At 42.2% G+C, this 18,499-nt stretch overlaps 4 protein-coding genes across 4 annotated transcripts; all 4 read right to left on the bottom strand.

The window, feature by feature from the left end:
* Nucleotides 1–3,574: 3,574 nt before the first annotated feature.
* LOC115403141 (trace amine-associated receptor 8a-like) lies at nucleotides 3,575–4,696 on the bottom strand. Its single transcript, XM_030111949.1, has 2 exons — nucleotides 4,524–4,696; nucleotides 3,575–4,391 (listed from the first exon to the last, which is right to left on the bottom strand). Exons 1-2 carry the CDS (start codon nucleotides 4,694–4,696, stop codon nucleotides 3,575–3,577), a joined length of 990 nt encoding a protein of 329 aa, XP_029967809.1.
* Nucleotides 4,697–7,746: 3,050 nt separating this feature from the next.
* On the bottom strand, nucleotides 7,747–8,877 carry LOC115403367 (trace amine-associated receptor 8a-like). The gene is made up of 2 exons (XM_030112232.1): nucleotides 8,705–8,877; nucleotides 7,747–8,563 (listed from the first exon to the last, which is right to left on the bottom strand). Exons 1-2 carry the CDS (start codon nucleotides 8,875–8,877, stop codon nucleotides 7,747–7,749), a joined length of 990 nt encoding a protein of 329 aa, XP_029968092.1.
* Nucleotides 8,878–12,938: 4,061 nt separating this feature from the next.
* Nucleotides 12,939–14,018, bottom strand: LOC115403466 (trace amine-associated receptor 13c-like). Its single transcript, XM_030112359.1, has 2 exons — nucleotides 13,846–14,018; nucleotides 12,939–13,749 (listed from the first exon to the last, which is right to left on the bottom strand). Exons 1-2 carry the CDS (start codon nucleotides 14,016–14,018, stop codon nucleotides 12,939–12,941), a joined length of 984 nt encoding a protein of 327 aa, XP_029968219.1.
* Nucleotides 14,019–17,068: 3,050 nt separating this feature from the next.
* LOC115403151 (trace amine-associated receptor 13c-like) lies at nucleotides 17,069–18,166 on the bottom strand. The gene is made up of 2 exons (XM_030111961.1): nucleotides 17,991–18,166; nucleotides 17,069–17,885 (listed from the first exon to the last, which is right to left on the bottom strand). Exons 1-2 carry the CDS (start codon nucleotides 18,164–18,166, stop codon nucleotides 17,069–17,071), a joined length of 993 nt encoding a protein of 330 aa, XP_029967821.1.
* Between the last annotated feature and the right edge of the window lie 333 nt (nucleotides 18,167–18,499).

Genomic DNA, 18,499 nt, shown 5'->3' with positions numbered 1-18,499 from the left:
TCTTTCAGTTTCCCTTCAATTTTTGCTATTTTCGTTCACTCCCCTCACTTTAAAAAAAGTTTTGCACAATCTTATCTGCTTTACTGTCAAAAATGATTGTCGTATCCCTTTTTATTAATCTTATCAATCTTATTCACCTTTGATCTTTAACCATTAGAATCTGATCAATTAGTTTGAGGAAGTCTCAGGATTTTTGAGCCTGATTTATGATGTCTGTAAGGGGGTGGACATACAACTGTACGCTGATGACACAGTGATCTATACAAGTGCAAAAACATCTGGAGAAGCAGCTCAAGTCTTAACATCAGCCTTAACCACTATCAAAAGTTGGCTAACCAGCTCTTGTCTTCAGTTAAATACACAAAAAACGGTTTGTATGTTTTTTTCCAAAAGAGCCACCAACATCGTTCGTTCTAATGTGTATTTTGGAGATCAAGAGCTGCAATTAGTCAATGAATTTAAATATTTAGGAGTCATGATTGATTCTACTCTCTCCTTTAAAAAGCATGTTAAAATGATATTGAGAATTATTAAATACAACGTGGCAAATTTTAATCAAATAAGACGATCTATGTCTGATCAAGCTGCTATGATGTTTCTGCACTGTATGATCTTTTCTCACATAGGTTATTGCATAACCATCTGGTCGCTGACAGGAGTAACAATCTTAAAACCTATTGAGAGGCTTTACAAAAAAGCTCTAAAAATACTTGACAAAAAACACTTAACTATCACCATTGCAAAATTACATCAAAGTATAATCTGTTAGGTTTTGAAAATTTTATACAATTTAAAAATCTATGTCTAATTTATAAGACTTTACATGGCTTAGCTCCACCACCACTTAAAACCTTCATAAAACGCAGAAGTGCTTCAGTCACCACCAGGGCCGTAAGCAGAGGAGACTGTGAAGCGCCCATCAGGAAAACTGTCGTTGGTCAGAATGTGCTGTCTTATGAAGGCAGTGCTCAGTGGAACAACTTGCCAGTAACAGTGAGGGAGGCCACAAGCTTTAAAAGTTTTAAAACCAAGCTAAAAGAATGGCTCAGATCAACACAAATTTGCAAACATGAGTAATGAGTAATACTAATATGCACTTCAGAGATATGTGCAATGCAACATAGCACTTTAGGGCAATGTACAATAAAAATATAACAAAGCACTTTAAGAATGTGTGCAATACAATAAAGCACTTTAGGGCAATGTGCAATGCAACAAAGCACTTTAAAGAGAAGTAATTTTAGTGAATATACCGTGTAATGATTTTTAAAGATTGTAATAACTGTAATTTGAAACTATAATTTTATTTAATGTAACTATGATGAATTTACTGGTTTGGCAATCTTTGTTCAGGTCCTCTCGTCCGGGTGTGTAGTTGTGAATTGTTTTTGTGTGGTGTTCTTGTTTTTTGTCTACCTCTATGATTGTTTATTGTGGTGTATTGTGACCCCTGTATTCTGCCCTGTTACTGATTCCCTGTCGTTTTCTTTGTTTACGTGACAATTGTCACATTCACCTGTCTAGGGACTGCGGATGGAAATTAGCCCATGGCTACATTCCGGCATATTTACACATGTTGTTCATTAATATGCACTGTCCCTATTAAATAAATAAATACATTGAAAAAATTGAAATGAGCTACAAAAGTTAAAGAAGATATCCTGTTACTGGGAAAACTGGTCAGTGGTTTGAATGTTACCGGTGTCTGCTGGTTGTGGAGACGATGGGATGTCACCCTGACAGTGAGCGTGACGACAAAGACACTTAACATGCATATATTTTAAATCAGAAACAGCTATCAATGCACAACCTTGGACACGTCATCAGTGTTCTTTCCTGGAGTCACTGAGTATTTGGGGTGTTACAACAGACACCCTCCTCCAGGTGACCCACATGACCCCAGGCTGTCCTGATGAGGACACCATGTGTCCATCTGGCATTCTGCCAGCGGCACCTGGTGGTTAATTTCTAAAGTGGCGTGCTTGATCATTCTTCAATTTCAGTGTGTTTATCAACCAGATAGCAATTAGTGACCTTAATTTAATCCCAAACCACAGCAATCAAATGGCGCTGGCTGATTTAATTTCTTGTCATTCATTTATGTTGTGAATCACTGAATGTTGGAATTTTTATTGGGTCTTCAACCGGAGACATCTGGAAGCTTTTTCCACTGCCTCCATGGTTCTTCTCCAGTGCTGGTTATACCTGGTGAGTTGCAGGACTGACTTCACGACTTGCTGGTAAATCTCTGACTGCGAGCTTACACTGGTTTGCACCTGGTCCTCCGGTCATTCCTCTGACAGTCCTCAACCAGCTCCTGGTACTTGTCCCAGTCCCTCAGTCTGACACGACTGGGGGATTTGGCACATGGGAGACTGGAGTAAGTCAATTTGCTATTGAGTTACTGGCCTCGCTCCCTTCAACTACAGCTACAGCACTGACCACCTACCCGGTACATTTATACTTCAAGAGGTTCAAGTAGCTAGCCTACGTGGGCTCTCCATGTGCAGACAATGTTTCTAAAAACATTTGGGCTATGTTTGAATTTGCTCTGTTTATGCCCATGCCTACAGAGCCCACTGAGAATCTCTCCTGGGCTCATGTTCCTGTTACCCATCTTCAGCCCAAACTCACCTGACCCACTTTTACACTGTATGGGGCCCATTCAGCTGGCCTACATGGGCTCCTCTTGTGGGGCCCATATTTCCAAAATAAATAGGCCTTGTATAAATTTGCTGTTTATGCCCATGCTCAGTTCGCCCACCTACATCCTCACACAGGCTCATACAGGCGGCCCACATGGGCTTCACATACAGGGCCCATGTACCTAAAACCACATGGGACTTGCTCACTCAGTCCCCACAGAGCCCGTGTATGGAACACTTGTGGGCCCCACATGTACATGTTGGCCAATATTGATTCAAATATAATCCTTGGAAGTAAAAAAAGTTCTGCATCCTTTCCACTCATTCACATTCACTGCTTAATACAGAGTACACTACGTTTCCACATGTGTATATGCACCATAATAAATCTGTGCTGGTTTGCCAGACATGCAATGCTTCAGTCAAACAGACTCTCAAGGTTCTTTGGTCTAGCACATCAGAGTACAGCCTGGAAAAGTTAGCTTTTCAAACACAGGCAACAATTTATTTTCACACCAACATTAAATTTAGAGCCAAGGTTGTTTTTTCGTTTGTGAGGAAGAAGTCTTTATCCGTAGGATATAAATTATGTCCGTGTGTGTAGAACATGAAAGCTCAAAATTGCAAAACAATTTGAAAACAGATAGATCAAATAAATCTGTTGAGACTTTAGAGCATCGAGCTCACGCTTTCGAAATTTTGTTAATATCTATCAATGTCTGTTCTATTTTTGTTTTGTTTTTTTCAGAAAATGAAGCTAGGACATCATATGAACTTGAATGCAAATATATATTTTTTTTATGCTTCCAAATAAAGCCATTTTAAACAAGAGCATAACAGTTAGATCAGGTTCATAAAATCTATACAGAGCTTTGTAGACCGTTTTTGCATATTTTAAGTGTATGACACTGAAAGAAAGTAACATTTCCTCACATGATATTGGCCTCGCAGGAGCCAGGCCTCAGTATCTGACATGTAACGATGAGTTTAATAGATTCTCTGAACCAGGGGTAGAACAGAGCATAAATCAGAGGGTTGAGGAATGAATTGAAATAGTAAACAGATATCACAAAGGCAGCAGTTGAAGTGTTAATATAGGCATCCTGACCTGTGAGTGTCACACAGTAATATGGAAGAAGACATATTAGAAATGCAATGACAACAACCCCCAGAGTCCTGGCTGCTTTCATCTCAGATTTGTTGACAGTTACTTTCACCGAACCCTGAAGTGTGACAGCAGTAACCTGAGACCTCATGGCACGAGCCTGAGACACAGCCACCACAAACACTCGAATGTACAGAACTACAATGACAATGACAGGAAAAACAAATGAAAAGAGAAGATCAGCGATTCCAGCAACATAATCCACAACAACGATACACTCTCCATAGCAAGTGTTATACCTTCCAGGTTGTTTTATGTTATCTCTCAGTACCAGACACTGAAAAACTACAGAAGACACCCAACAAACGGAAATACAAAAGTTTGCTCTGCTTTGTGTGACTTTGGTGGGATAATGCAGGGGATCACAAATAGCCATGTAGCGATCAATAGATATGAGCACCATTGTTCCCACAGAAGCTGCAGTGGTAATACAGCCCAAAATATAATAGGCAGAGCACATTATGTCACCGATGAACCAGCAGCCCTCGATGAGCATTATTGGAACGGCCATGAGGAATCCCACGAAGAAATCAGAGAAGGCCAGAGAGAGGAGGAGGAGGTTGGTGGGAGTGTGCAGCTTCCTGAAGGACAGAGAAAACAACAGAGTTTCCTTATTACTTGCAGTAACAACTATTGTTGCAGCAGTTTAACAGCATCACATAAGCATTCAGAAACATGACAATAAATCATTCTTGTTGGAAAGTAAGGACTACTTGAAATGGGAGATGGCAACGATGACCAGCAGGTTCAAAACCACAGTGAGCACAGAGATGGAGGACAGGATCACATAAATAAGTGTTGACAGATAATAAGGCTGCACGGTCTTCTTGCAGGAGGAGTTGAAGAGTTGTGGGTAGCAGAGGTCAGCTTCCTCAAGTGTTGTCATCATCATCATCAAACTGAAGAAGAGACACGACTGAGCACGACCAGCCTTCAGTGCAACAGATTTATTCATCGTCTTCCCTCTCATTACTCCTCCGTCCCTCCCTCTGATGGGAATTTTCTTTCAGTCTCTGTTAAAGGAATACTCCAACGATTTTGGACCCACGCCCTTTCCCTATCATTGACAAAATGAGACAAGCTCAAACATACCTTTTTTGTGTCTCTGCGTCCAGTGGCAGGCTCCCAGCTGTTAGTATCATAGCTTAGCTCACTCGCTGGAGGTCAATAGGAGTCAGAGCTGGACTGACGAAAGTGGACAAAATACTCCTTACAGTGGTCCAGGGGACGGCGTATTAGCACATGAAGTAAATCCGAATGGCTATAAAACATTTTAAAAGACGTGTTTTCTTTACATTGTGATACACACAGAAAAACTTAGTGCTCCGCAGAAGGACCGCTCCCCCACCTGGGACAGTCAGATCATCTCTCCCTGCTGCTCATCCCTGCATACACTCAGTCGCAGATCCAGGCCCACCACAAAGATTGTAACAACTTGGCCTGAGGATGCACTCAGCGGACTCCAGGACTGCCTCCAACACACAGACAGATACGTAGTGGCAGTACTGGACTATATCAATTTTCGTATGGAACTGTGGCTGTGGACAACGTCATCCGTGTTTTTCCAAATCAGAAACCCTGGATGACCGGCCATGTCCGCTCACTCCTCAAAGCCCGTGACTCCGCCTTCAGGTCAGGCGACAGAGGTCTTTACAGCACGGCTCAAGCTGATCTGAAAAGGGGAATTAAAACAGCCAAAGCAGACTACAACAGGAGGATAGAGTCCCACCTCGCCAGCAGTACACCACGAGAGGTGTGGCAGGGACTGCGGAACATCACAAACTTCAGAGAATGTGACGTGATGTCAGGAGACCTAGCGTGTCGCTGGCAGAGGAGCTCAACAGTTTCTTTGCCCGCTTTGAAACATCGCAGCGACACTCATCTGCTCCAGCCCCGCCCCCACCCCCACCAGGCCCCGCCATCCCCCCACTAACTGTAGGAGAGCACGATGTGAGGCGTGTACTCCTAGGAGTGAACCCCAGGAAGGCCCTGGGCCCTGATGGTGTACCTGGAAAGGTGCTCTGAGCATGTGCACACAAGTTGTCCAGAGTCTTCTGCAGGATTTTCAACTTCTCCCTGGCCCAAGCAGTCATCCCCACCCGCCTGAAATCTGCCACAATCATGCCCATCTCGAAAAAGTCACCCGCATACAGCCTCAGTGACGATCGCCCTGTTGCCCTCACACCCATCATCATGAAGTGCTTCAAGAAACTGGTTCTTCACCGCATAAAGAACTGTCTTCCCCCTGCACTCGACCCCCATCCGTTTGCATATCGGGTGAACAGATCAACAGAGAACGCCATCGCCATAGCCCTGCATGCAGTGCTGAGCCACCTGGAACAACGGCACAGCTATGCCAGGATGCTCTTATGGACTACAGCTCGGCCTTCAACACAATCATCCTGGACATACTGACCATAAAACTGGACACCCTCCCGGTGCCTCATGATGGCAACATAATTAAGGACAGTTCACATCCCGGTGCCCAGCTGTTTGACCTGCTGACCTCTGGCAGTCGCTACAGGTGCATCAAAACAAAGACAAACAGAATGAAAAACAGCTTCTTCCAGAGAGCCATCACCACCCTGAACTCGGATATACAACGGCTCAGGTCACTAGCGTAATGCTGATGTGCAACACTGATATCTCTGCCACTGCGGTTGCTCCTACTTTTTATATACCGATTTAAACTTTTTTAACTTAATTACCTTTGGCACTGAAAGGAGAAGCTCTCCAATCTCGTTGTACATTCTGTATAATGATAATAAACGGTATTCGGATTCGGATTCTGACTCTGATGTTGTTAATCACTGACTGTTGGAATATCTACTCAGTCTTCAACCAGAGACATCTGGAAGCTTTTTGCGCTGCCTCCATGGTGAGATTGATGGCTCTTCCAGTGCTGGCTATGCCTGATGAGTTAAGGACTGACTTCACGACTTGCTGGTAAATCTCTGACTGCTAGCTTACACTGGCATGCACCCAGTCTGTTGAACATTCAACAGTGTGCTGTTGAATTACTGGCCTTGCTCTCGCCAACCACAGCTGCAGCACCGACAAACGAGCTTTCATCTATCACAGCAGACTACAGCCTGTTATGTATGTGAAGTGTGATGCTCTGCATCGACTGCTGTCAATGTCCTCTGTAGGTGGCAAGAGCCTTCTGGTCCACATACCAGGAAGTTTTGGAGGAGGTCAGCATGTTCACCGTCACACCTGCAGAAGGCTGCTTTTGCATCCTGACTGGGCCTTTTCTTCTCCTCAGTCTGTAATAAATATGAATGTGCAGAAGCAAACTTGTCTCACAGTTTTCTATTGTGCACAAAGTTACAAGGGTGATGGGCATCTGTATTTGGAAAAGTTTTTAAAGTACAGATGGATTTTTGTTGGACATTCAGATCATTTACCAGATGTGAAAGCTTGTTAAGCCTGTCTTCTTTTATATTTGCTGACTGATTCTCCTTCTGTTGAAGAAGAGGAAAATGCTGTCATTAAAAGCAGAAATATCACCAAAAACAGACCCACTTCATCTTGAAAAGATTCCATTTATTTTGAAGGACAAACTGGGAAACTTTGAACAAATCTGGAAACCCTTCATAACATTTCTGAAAGTGTGACACCATTGATGGACAGAGTGGATTTTGCCACTGTGATAGAAACAGGGTGAGTGGAGTGAGAATGTAGGGGTGTTTTCTTTTGATTATTTGTCTTCTTTTTAATGTCTATCAATGTTTTCTTGTTTTTTTTTTTTGGCAAAATGAAGCTAGGACATCACATGAACTCATATGCAAATATTATTTGCCTTCCTAATAAAGACATTTTAAACAAGAGCATAACAGAACAGGTTCATAAAATCTATACAGAGCTTTGTAGATCATTTTGCAAATTTTAAGAATGGCAAATATGTATATGACACTGGAAGAAAGTAACATTTCCTCACATGATATTGGCCTCGCAGGAGCCAGGCCTCAGTATCTGACATGTAACGATGAGTTTAATAGATTCTCTGAACCAGGGGTAGAACAGAGCATAAATCAGAGGGTTGAGGAATGAATTGAAGTAGTAAACAGATATCACAAAGGCAGCAGTTGAAGAATTAATATAGGCATCCTGACCTGTGAGCGTCACACAGTAATATGGAAGAAGACATATTAGAAATGCAATGACAACAACCCCCAGAGTCCTGGCTGCTTTCATCTCAGATTTGTTGACAGTTACTTTCACCGAACCCTGAAGTTTGACAGCAGTAACCTGAGACCTCATGACACGAGCCTGAGACACAGCCACCACAAACACTCGAATGTACAGAACTACGATGACAATGACAGGAAAAATAAAAGCAAACAAAAGATCAGCGATTCCAGCAACATAATCCACAACAACGATACACTCTCCATAGCAAGTGTTATACCTGCCAGGTTGTTTTATGTTATCTCTCAGTACCAGACACTGAAAGACTGCAGAAGACACCCAACAAACAGAAATACACAAGTTCGCTTTGCTTTGAGTGACTTTGGTGGCATAATGCAGGGGATCACAAATAGCCATGTAGCGATCAATAGATATGAGCACCATTGTTCCTACTGAGGCAGAGGTGATAATATAGGAGACAACATAGTACACAGTGCACATCATATCACCGATGAACCAGCAGCCCTCGATGAGCATTATTGGAACGGCCATGAGGAATCCCACAAAGAAATCAGAGAAGGCCAGAGAGAGGAGGAGGAGGTTGGTGGGAGTGTGCAGCTTCCTGGAGGAGGAAGAAAACAACAGACTTTCCTTATTACTTGCAGTAACAACTATTGTTGCAGCAGTTTAACAGCATCACATAAGCATTCAGAAACATGACAATAAGTCATTCTTGTTGGAAAGTAAGGCAATGTTTGACTACTTGAAATGGGAGATGGCAACGATGACCAGCAGGTTCAAAACCACAGTGAGCACAGAGATGGAGGACAGGATCACATAAATAAATGTTGACAGATAATAAGGCTGCACGGTCTTCTTGCAGGAGGAGTTGAAGAGTTGTGGGTAGCAGAGGTCAGCTTCCTCAAGTGTCATCATCATCATCATCATCATCAGACTGAAGAAGAGACACGACTGAGCTCGACCAGCCTTCAGAGTAACAGATTTATTCATCGTCTTCCGTCTCATTACTCCTCCGTCCCTCCCTCTGATGGGAGTTTTCTTTCAGTTTCTGTAAAAGTTTCCCTTCAATTTTACGTCATTTTCCTTTCTCTCCCCTCTCTTTAAAAAAAAAGTTTTGCACAGTCTTATCTGCTTTACTGTCAAAAAAGATTGTTGTATCCCTTTTTATTAATCTTATCAGTCTTATTCACCTCTGATCTTTAACCATTAGAATCTGCTCAATGAAATTCTGGAAGTTTCATGGTCTGTTCACACTTGGGAGCAACATGTGTTGTGGGTGAAGTGTCAAGTACTGAAGACAGGTGAGAGCAGGCACTAATATGTTTTCACTAGGTCTGTCAAAATTAGCGCGATAATAACGAGTTAACTGAAATTCCCAGTGACGCCACTAATTTATTTAAAGGGACTGGATCATGCAAAATTCACTTTTTGTATGTTTTAACCTTGTTATATGGTTATGTACTCACCAAAAACATCCCAAAGCGTTTTTTTTTTCCTTTGTGCCTGCGTGTTTGAGCTTTCCTCGTGTCTCTGCTGCTCAGAGAGGCAGCCCCTCCCGCACTCGTGAAAACGCTCTGTTTTCCCACGTTCACGTCACACGGAGAAGATGGCTTCCCTGAGCCCCCCTCCCGCAGGCCCTCTGCAATCAGCATTGCTGCTTTTATGTAACTCCGATTACGGAGATAAACTTTGACCATCGTCTGAAAGCAACAGTCAAGCAAGAGCAAGAGTCTGAAGGGTCTGTGCTTGGTGAGTTTCTCTCAGGAAAAGACGTTTTCACATGTCTTTGCATGTAGAGAAGCTAGAGCTAAAGAGCTAAAGCGAGCTAGCGTATTTGTTTTGAAGCGCTGATTGGTTGAAGTACGCTGTCAGTCAAGGTCCACAGGGGGAGAGGCGGGATTTCAGTGAAACAGAGCGTTTTCTCTTCCGGGTTTTAGAATTAGCCCCAGAAAGTCTTTCATTTCACACAAAATGACTTTTCCTTAGCGCCAAAAATAAACTATTACCATGCTAATGCCATTTCTAGGGTTTGGACTAGCTAAAAAAGCATGATACAGCCCCTTCAACTCGCACATGTTTTCTGACCCTTGTCTTGCACTGTAGTTTGCGAAACTGAGAGGTACATGAAGGGATGATACTGCACATTCCTGTACAGTAGGTGGTGGCATGCACCTTAAAGCTGTTTGTGATGCACCAAAACAATAGAAGAAGAAGGAGAAGCCATTTCGAAAAGAAAAATCAGGCATAATATGTTGTGTGTGGCAGCGAGTGGCCCCTCCACAAGATGGCCACCACAGTATGAATGCAGCATCTCCTTATACGATGTCTGTGGTGACAACAGGTTGGATGAGGAGCAGAGAGGAATCAGAGGGCTGTGCCATTCTTTTCTTCTATGAAGGCCTCAGGTATTTCTCTTCTATTACTGACCAAAAGGATTTGCTGGTTCAGGAGTCTTTTATTGATGCATGAACTCAATCAGCTTGTGCTGAGAGATGATTGGAAAACTGGAAATTTAGTTGGTTGGACACTACATGGTCAGATTATAATTAAACGATGGTCTATTCATCATCATTCATTGCATTATATTCAGGTGAAAATGCCATTCCAGCCTCTTTTCTGAGCCTGCACAATGTTTGAGGTTATGTGGAGATTATTCTGGACAGGATTTGATACTGTTCTGGACTGTGGCAACAACAATAAACATGCACTTACATTAAAAAAGCATATTTGTCCACTCCCATGTTGATGAGAGTAATGAGAACTTGAAAACTTTCCCTTTAATATACATTTAGAGTACTTAAAAAAATGTGCGATCAATTTGCAACTGATTGAGAGTTAACTATTGACAATCATGCAAATAATCGCGATTAAACATTTTAACCAATTGACAGTCCTAGTTTTCACGTCTTAATGCGTCTTCACTTGGACCATTTCACAAAGTGGTCTGGCACGCATTCACTCGAGCTGACTCCAATAAGAAAACACATCGCCAGCAGAGCACAGAATCCAAAATGTGAGGTGTGATGCCAATCATTGCTTCCCAAGCTCCTCCCACATGTGAAGTGTTGAACGACCAGAGTATCACATTTCAGGGAATTCCCAGTTCTTTGCAGTTCTTTTGGTGCTTCTGTCAGAGCAGAAGTGTTTGACTGGCTCCCATGGGTGAGGTTTGTGGTGTACTGGGTAATATTTGACAAGAAAGAAAAGAAAAGTATTTTCCTGCCCATGAGAAGTAGCTCCATATCATCAATTGCTCAGATCCAACTTGTGGGTGTCAGTTTTTCTGTCCTTTGTCGAAGCAACTTGAAACTAGGGGCATGGTGGACCGGATTGAATAAACTTGTTGATAAAAAGGCATTAGTTTGAATTCCACTGAGTGTTAGTAACCCCTCTGTTCATCCCATTTCTCCCTGACTGCTCCCTGTGTCTCCCATCCCCACCTGCTGTCCATGCCTCTTACTCAACTCAAGTTTCAGGTGATTCCATTGTCCTATCATGTCTCCCCTTCCCCTATGTATTTAGTCATCCTCTGTCTGTCTGCTTCCCTGCCAGGTGATCGTGTTTCCCATGCTGCCTTGTGCTCCACCCTCTTGTGTTTTGCCTCATTGCCTGTTTCCTGACTCTACCTCTGCCTTCTTCTCACTGCATACCTCTGCTTCTACGCGACGTTTGCAAATAACAACCTTTGAAACGTCTAACCTGCGTCAGTCTTGGGTCCTTGCCAGTCAGGCCTAACTGTTTACATTGAATGGATTGGGTTAAACCCAGTACTATATTTTCCTTGAAGTATAAATAAAGTCTAAAATTTCACATTATCACTTCTGAAACTGAAAATTGTTTTGCCAGAGTCATGCTGAGCATTGCATATGTCTGATTGGGAATGCCTTAGCCACATTTCACAAGCAGGGTGTAAATAAACAACACATAAATAGTTCTGAGTACCATCATGACAACTTCCTCTCTACCAAGTTTCTGAACTACATAAAATTTACATGGCTATACCACGGATAATAGTTAAGTTGCAGGGAAATGTCTGTAGGGCTCGATGTGGACCCCTGGTTGGAAGTTGAACGATACACACTTGTTCTCACTACAAAAATTCAGCCTGAAAAAAATGTAGTTTTGTTATGTGATTGACAAACTTTTGGTTTGGATTTTGACCAAAATGCTCAGTAACAGTATTTAGATTTTTTTGTGCCCTAAACAATGAATTGCTACATGGGACAATGGATGCTTCTGCATCATAATAATGAAAATGACCAGAAATTCAAAACCTTCATCATTTTTATGTAATTAATTAATTTAAGTTGACCACATGAAACGTTTGTACTTTGCTGAAGAGCCGAGTCAGAGGCTTCACTCAGCTGCCAAAATGAGTGAAGTTTCTCTCTTTCTTTGCATGTTTTCACAGATGATGGAGATTTGAACAGGGTAAATGAAACCATGTAACCTTAAAAAATCATTTCATTTCTCTTTCAGGGAAAATCGATATGTTCAGCTAATACAAGATAAAACAAGAGTCTCTTCTAAGCAACAGAGCAAAACTGGAATAAACCTTTATTAGTTTGAATACTTGGAAAGAAGCTTTAGTTTAGTTTTTTTTTTGTTTTTTTTTTAATGGGGGGGTTACAACAAAATGTACACAAATTTAAGTGAATAAAAGAAGGCATTCGTCTCATGCTTTACATGACACTTCATGAACAGAATGTAGTGATGTTGCCCAGATTATTCTTTTTTAAGCCCTCTTTTTGTAATGTAAGCATCAACTGATTTCTAAATTCATTCTCTGAATGTGACTGAATTGCAAATCTTATTCTAAAAACATAAATTAAAGAGACACAAGATTGACACTAGATTTGTTACTCTCTCTAGTTTTCTTTTAAACACCTAACAAGACAAATCAATTCTCAGCAAAGAAAATTTGAAGCAATGCTGACTGTATTATTTTGTCCATATTCCAGATATTGGACTGTTGTCTACATTATGTTGGTATCACGAGAATCAGACTTCAGGATCTGAAGAGTAACAATGAGTCTCATAGATTTCCTGAACCATGGGTAGAAAAAGGCATAGATGACTGGGTTTATACAAGAATTCACATAAAAGAGACACATCACGAAGGCAGCAGATGAAGCACTGATTGTGTCACCTTTAAGTGTAACGCAGAAATAAGGGCAGATGCACAATAAAAAGACGATGACAACAACACCCAGAGTCCTGGCTGCTTTCAGCTCAGACTTCCTCGCCGTTACTTTGGTTGAGCCCTGAATCGTGACCGCAGTGACATGAGCTCTCATAGCACGGGCCTGAGACACCGCCACCACAAATACTCTTACATATAGAACTACAATGACTGTCACAGGGCCGATAAAAGACAAAGAAACGTCTGCAAGTCCGGCAGCATTATTAACAATTACCACGCACTCTCCGAAGCAGGTGTTATACCTGCCTGGTTTTTGCATATTGTCTTTTAGAAATAAACAGTGACAGAGGGCACAACTCATCCAACACAGCAAAACACAAAACTTTGCCCTGCTCTGAGTGACTTTGATCGGATAGAGAAGAGGATCACAAATGGCCACATATCGATCCACTGATATAAACACCATGGTTCCTATTGAGGCCGAGGTGATTATATAGTCCAAAACAAAGTATACCACACACATGAGGTCACTGAAGAACCAGCAGCCGTCGATGAGCATTATCTGAAAGATGATGAGGAAGCCCACAAAGAAATCTGAGACAGCCAGAGAGAGGAGGAGGAGGTTGGTGGGAGTGTGCAGCTTCCTGGAGAAATAACAGAGCAACACAACCATCATTACCGCAGAAAATGCCAAAACTGAAAAAACTTTCTTCTTTTGAAGAGGCAAAGCGTTTGCCTACTTGAAGTGGCAGAGTGAAATGATGACCAGCAGGTTCAGAACCACAGTGACCACAGAGATGGAGGACAGGGTGATGTAGATGAGCATGGACACCGAATGAGGACGCATGATCTTCCTGCAGGATGAGTTCAGCAGTTGTGGATAGCAAAGTTCAGCTTCCTCCACAGTTGCCATGATTAGGTTGAAGAGTATTGCCAGTTGCATTTAACAGACTGATTCATGCTGTTTCTCAATGCCTCTCCTCCCCTCAAAGTCATGTGGAAGCTGGAGGGGGAAGCGGGGGGGGGGGGGGGGGGGGGGGGGGGGGGGACTTCCTGCTGAAGCAGACTCCGAAGAGGAGACTTTCCGCCATTCTTAAGTTAGAGGACAGAAAGGTGAAAACCAGAAGACAGAGGCCCAAAGCAACCAATATCAAACAGATTGTCATCAGCTGTCAGCTACCCTCTGCAGACTTGACGGAGGCTGGAGGTTCAGATCAGGAATTCATAGTTCCAGTTTTGCTGTCAGAAATCTAGCAGGAAGGCATAATAAGAAAAAGTAGAAGAGCGAGAGGGAATGACAATGAAGTTAAGAAATATGAACATACAGTATGGAGCATGAAAGAAGGAGAGAAGAGCAGTCCGTGCTTTAGAGGGCTTTGAAGCCAATACATTGCTTCAGCTGTGCTGATGTGCTAAGGAGCCGCAGAGTGTGGGGAGCCAACATGGAGCCAAGAAGCACAGAACGCTGCGATGCAGTGTGGCAGAAGCAAGTATCCATGCACTGCAGTAGCTTCTGGCACTCGACAGAACCCACTGAGGTGTGCTGTGTTGAGCATGCCCACTGCCTTCATTCCCAAGAAGATTCACATCTGCATTAGCTCGAAAGGTACTTCAATTCAACACTGAGAAGAACGTCTGAAAATGTATGACTGTGTGATATTTCAGCTTTTGTCCTGTAGTAAATCTGCAGAATTGTCTACAATTCTGTGTTTTTCTGTCAATATGGGGTGTTGTGCATATTATTGACAAGAGAAAATAAAGGAACGTGAACAATCTTGGCAAATGGCTGCAATATAACAAAGTGAAAGATTTATGGGGAGATGTCAGTCTGTACCAGTGTAACTGGTAAAAGTATCAAGAGGACATTTCACCTCACCCAGCTTGCAGTCCGTTCATTTAAGGCTGCATATTTAGATTATTTCATTTGTTTTAAATCCCACTATTGTCTTGTTTTGGTTAACTGTGTGGGTCCATTTCCCCACACAAAAGCATGAAATACATTTTTGATAGCAGTGATGTGTGCATCTGTTTGATTTCCAGAAGTGTTTCTTGTAACTCCCGTTGTTGACAACGTTCTGACAAACTTCCTTTCATTGTTTAGCATGCCAAAAGTTGTACAGACAGACCGGGGTTCTTTCTTCATGTCATGTTTGTTTCCGCAGCTAAAGCAGCAAAATATTAAACACTGTCATCCCACCCTGAGAGCCAAGGCGCTTCTGAGCATTTTCAGCAGACATTGTAAACGTTGTTGTGTACATATTGTCTGGAGTTTGAGACTAGCTCACATGCAGATGTTTGGTGGTCAAGGGAATCTTTGGGGTTTAGTCTATCGGAGCTGGCATTTGGCCATTCTGCACATGGTCCCTTTAAGTATTTCAGTGAGAGGTGGTTGTGAGAGGGAGGAGAGCAAAGGTTTTTGGACAATGTGAGTGACTTCAGATTCAAGCTGCTGTTGGAGCCTAGGACTTTTTGTCCATCTCCACCCGGTCCTTTGATTCTATACTTAGTATGAAAAATGCCAAAACAGCTGACTTCAGATTATTACCATTTATTTAAGTATAGCCAGATGTAATATTCAGCATGCTGGACCTTACGAGGAAAAACACGCAGGACAGTCCCCTGAGTATTTCGCCCCAAAGGATCCTGATCATTTATGCAACAGATCTTTTATTCCATATTCTTCTGGGCTGGGCCTGCCCCGACAGATAGGTTGGACTTTATTCACAACTGGGCAATTTGGTGTCAATGTCAGCTGCCAGCCGAGAGCTGATATCATCATGTTTGAGACACTAATGTGTGAGTGTTGGTATCTCTAGATCATGTAGGTGTGTTTACACTTGAGCAGAACATCTTATAAACTTCGCTCGTCACAACGACCTGGTGTGCAGTTAATATAGCTGTTCCCTTTCCTTCATCATGGCAGAAGTGACGGCGAGCTGAACAGCTGAATTTCGTCCCTGAGGAAAAGTTAACAGCATGAATTTTCAACCCTGTTATTCTGATCCTGCCAAATATTATCAAAAAAAAAAAAAAAAAGAAATCATGTCATAGAAATTATACCATTGATGCCTGAGCTGAGCCAACCAAGTTTTTCAGTTTTTTTTTTTGTTTTTGTTTTTGCCTAATATTGATGAATACATAACAGAAAACTGAATGATGGATGATTTATTTATTTATTTATTTATTTATTTTTTTTTGGAGGGGGGTGGAAATCAAATGTCCTCCAGTTTTAGAATGACCCCCGAACCTGGTATAGAGTATACTCGAAAGCACTGACCATACAAAAGGAAGGAAAAGACAAAAAGCCAACAGTATTCTTTCTTTTTACTAATCTCAGCTCTGAACACTTGAGCTGATGATCCTGAGCTGCAACAGGTGCAGAGTAGCCTTGATCACAGCAGGCAGGAGGAGCGAGAAAGAGGTGTTGCATAATGTATTATTCCACTCATTCAATTAAAGAATGAAGTACAATGTAGATGTCAGTGTTTTAATATGAAAACCAATCCACCAACAGACAGACATGGTATTGGGAGTATACCGTTGCAATGTGTGCCAGCTGCGTTTCACATATCAAAAACATTGATCTGTTCGCCATGCAGGAGTGAGAGGGGCGTCATGTTACTCAACCCCGCCGAAGGGTCTGACAGCAAAACTGCTGGACTAAACGCATCTGGTGAAAACATGAAATACAAAACAAAAGAGATTCAACTGCCAAACGAGGTCAGATCATCAGCACTTCCAATACCCCGAATAACCAAAAAAAAAAAAAAAAACACCTTCAACTCGCATGAACACTCATAAAGAAAATGATTCATTGATGTAAAAAAGGACAAAAGCAAGTGAATAACTCACATGCGCTTCCATAAGAAGTTGCCAGACATTTTAAAATGTGTTTTCAAGATAGACAAAAAAGACTGGAGCCTTGTAATTTAAAAACAAAAAAAAAGGTTCTTCTGAAAGCCTCTACAGTATGTTGGCGTCACATGATCCAGGCTTCAAGATCTGGAGAGTCACAATGACTCTGATGCAGTTTCTGAACCAGGGGTAGAAAAAGACATAAATCAGAGGGTTTAGACAGGAATTAACATAAAACAAACACATTACGAAGGCAGCAGATGAAGCGCTGACCACAGCATCGTCACCTTTAAGTGTAACACAGAAATAAGGGCAGACACATATTAGAAACACGACAACAACAACTCCCAGAGTCCTGGCTGCCTTCAGCTCAGATTTCTTCACAGTTATTCTGACTGAACCCTGAAGTTTGGCGTCTTTAATGTGAGTCCTCAGAGCACGGGCCTGAGACAAAGCCACCACAAAGATTCTCACATAGAGAATCACAATAACAGTCACAGGGCCGATGAAGGAACACAGAACATCTGCAATGCCAGCATAATAATCCTTGATAACCACACACTCTCCAAGGCAACTATTATATCTTCCTGGGTGCTTGATGTTATCTTTCAATAACAAACAGTGAAAAAGGACACAGATTAGCCAACACATTAAAACACAGATCTTTGCCCTGTTCTGAGTGACTTTGGTGGGATACAGTAGAGGGTAACAAATGGCCACATAGCGGTCAACTGATATGAGCACCATTGTTCCAATTGAGGCTGACGTGAAAATATGGTCAAAAATGAAATACACAGCACACATGAGATCACCCAGGAACCAGCAGCCGTCAATGAGAATGATCTGAAACACCATGAGGAGGCCCACAAAGAAATCAGAGACAGCCAGAGAGAGGAGGAGGAGGTTGGTGGGAGTGTGCAGCTTCCTGGAGAAATAACAGAGCAACAAGCTGTGTGAGGCAACAAACATCATAAAAGCATGTATGAAACGCAATCAAATTTAAAAACGTTAAATGATGAAAGGTAGCTACTTGAAGTGGGAGATGGAGATGATGATGAGCAGGTTGAGTGTCACCGTGACCACAGAGATAGAAGACAGGGTGGTGTAAATGAGCATGGACACTGAGTGGGGACGCATGATCTTCCTGCAGGACGAGTTGAGCAGCTGTGGAAAGCAGAATTCAGTTTCTTCAGGGACTGTCATCATTTGAGAGCTCTGTCGCCTTTCTGCCTTAAGCTCATGGTCTTGTAACTGATTTAATAACTATTTGTCACGTAGCTCCTCCCTTCCTGCAGAATGATTTGGATGTGACCCGTTGGGCCTGATCAGCAGATACTAACACAAAAATAGCCTCCAGCTGATGGCGTTGTTCTCTATTTTAGACAAAAATTCTCAAAATCATCATATTTCTCACAGTTTTGCATGAGCTGTTGAGCTACTGGCCTGACACTTGAATAAAACTTGTCACATTGCTCTTTTACATTGGATATACAGCTACAATAAATTATCTTTGAAACTGTCAAGAGAAATGACTCTAGG

Source organism: Salarias fasciatus, chromosome 16 (genome assembly GCF_902148845.1).
Source record: "Salarias fasciatus chromosome 16, fSalaFa1.1, whole genome shotgun sequence".
Lineage (NCBI taxonomy): Eukaryota > Metazoa > Chordata > Actinopteri > Blenniiformes > Blenniidae > Salarias > Salarias fasciatus.
The sequence above is the reverse complement of the archived record's forward strand: the minus strand, read 5'-3'. Positions and strand labels throughout refer to the sequence as shown.

What these genes read in the sequence shown, in the direction of transcription:
- LOC115403141 (XM_030111949.1), bottom strand. Translation starts at nt 4,696, where the DNA reads ATGACAACACTTGAGGAAGCTGACCTCTGCTACCCACAACTCTTCAAC. An exon ending in GTTGCCATCTCCCATTTCAA is followed by an intron (nt 4,392 to 4,523) that starts GTAGTCCTTACT and finishes TCTGTCCTTCAG; the next exon opens with GAAGCTGCACACTCCCACCA.
- LOC115403466 (XM_030112359.1), bottom strand. Translation starts at nt 14,018, where the DNA reads ATGGCAACTGTGGAGGAAGCTGAACTTTGCTATCCACAACTGCTGAAC. An exon ending in ATTTCACTCTGCCACTTCAA is followed by an intron (nt 13,750 to 13,845) that starts GTAGGCAAACGC and finishes TTATTTCTCCAG; the next exon opens with GAAGCTGCACACTCCCACCA.
- LOC115403151 (XM_030111961.1), bottom strand. Translation starts at nt 18,166, where the DNA reads ATGATGACAGTCCCTGAAGAAACTGAATTCTGCTTTCCACAGCTGCTC. An exon ending in ATCTCCATCTCCCACTTCAA is followed by an intron (nt 17,886 to 17,990) that starts GTAGCTACCTTT and finishes TTATTTCTCCAG; the next exon opens with GAAGCTGCACACTCCCACCA.
- LOC115403367 (XM_030112232.1), bottom strand. Translation starts at nt 8,877, where the DNA reads ATGATGACACTTGAGGAAGCTGACCTCTGCTACCCACAACTCTTCAAC. An exon ending in GTTGCCATCTCCCATTTCAA is followed by an intron (nt 8,564 to 8,704) that starts GTAGTCAAACAT and finishes TTCCTCCTCCAG; the next exon opens with GAAGCTGCACACTCCCACCA.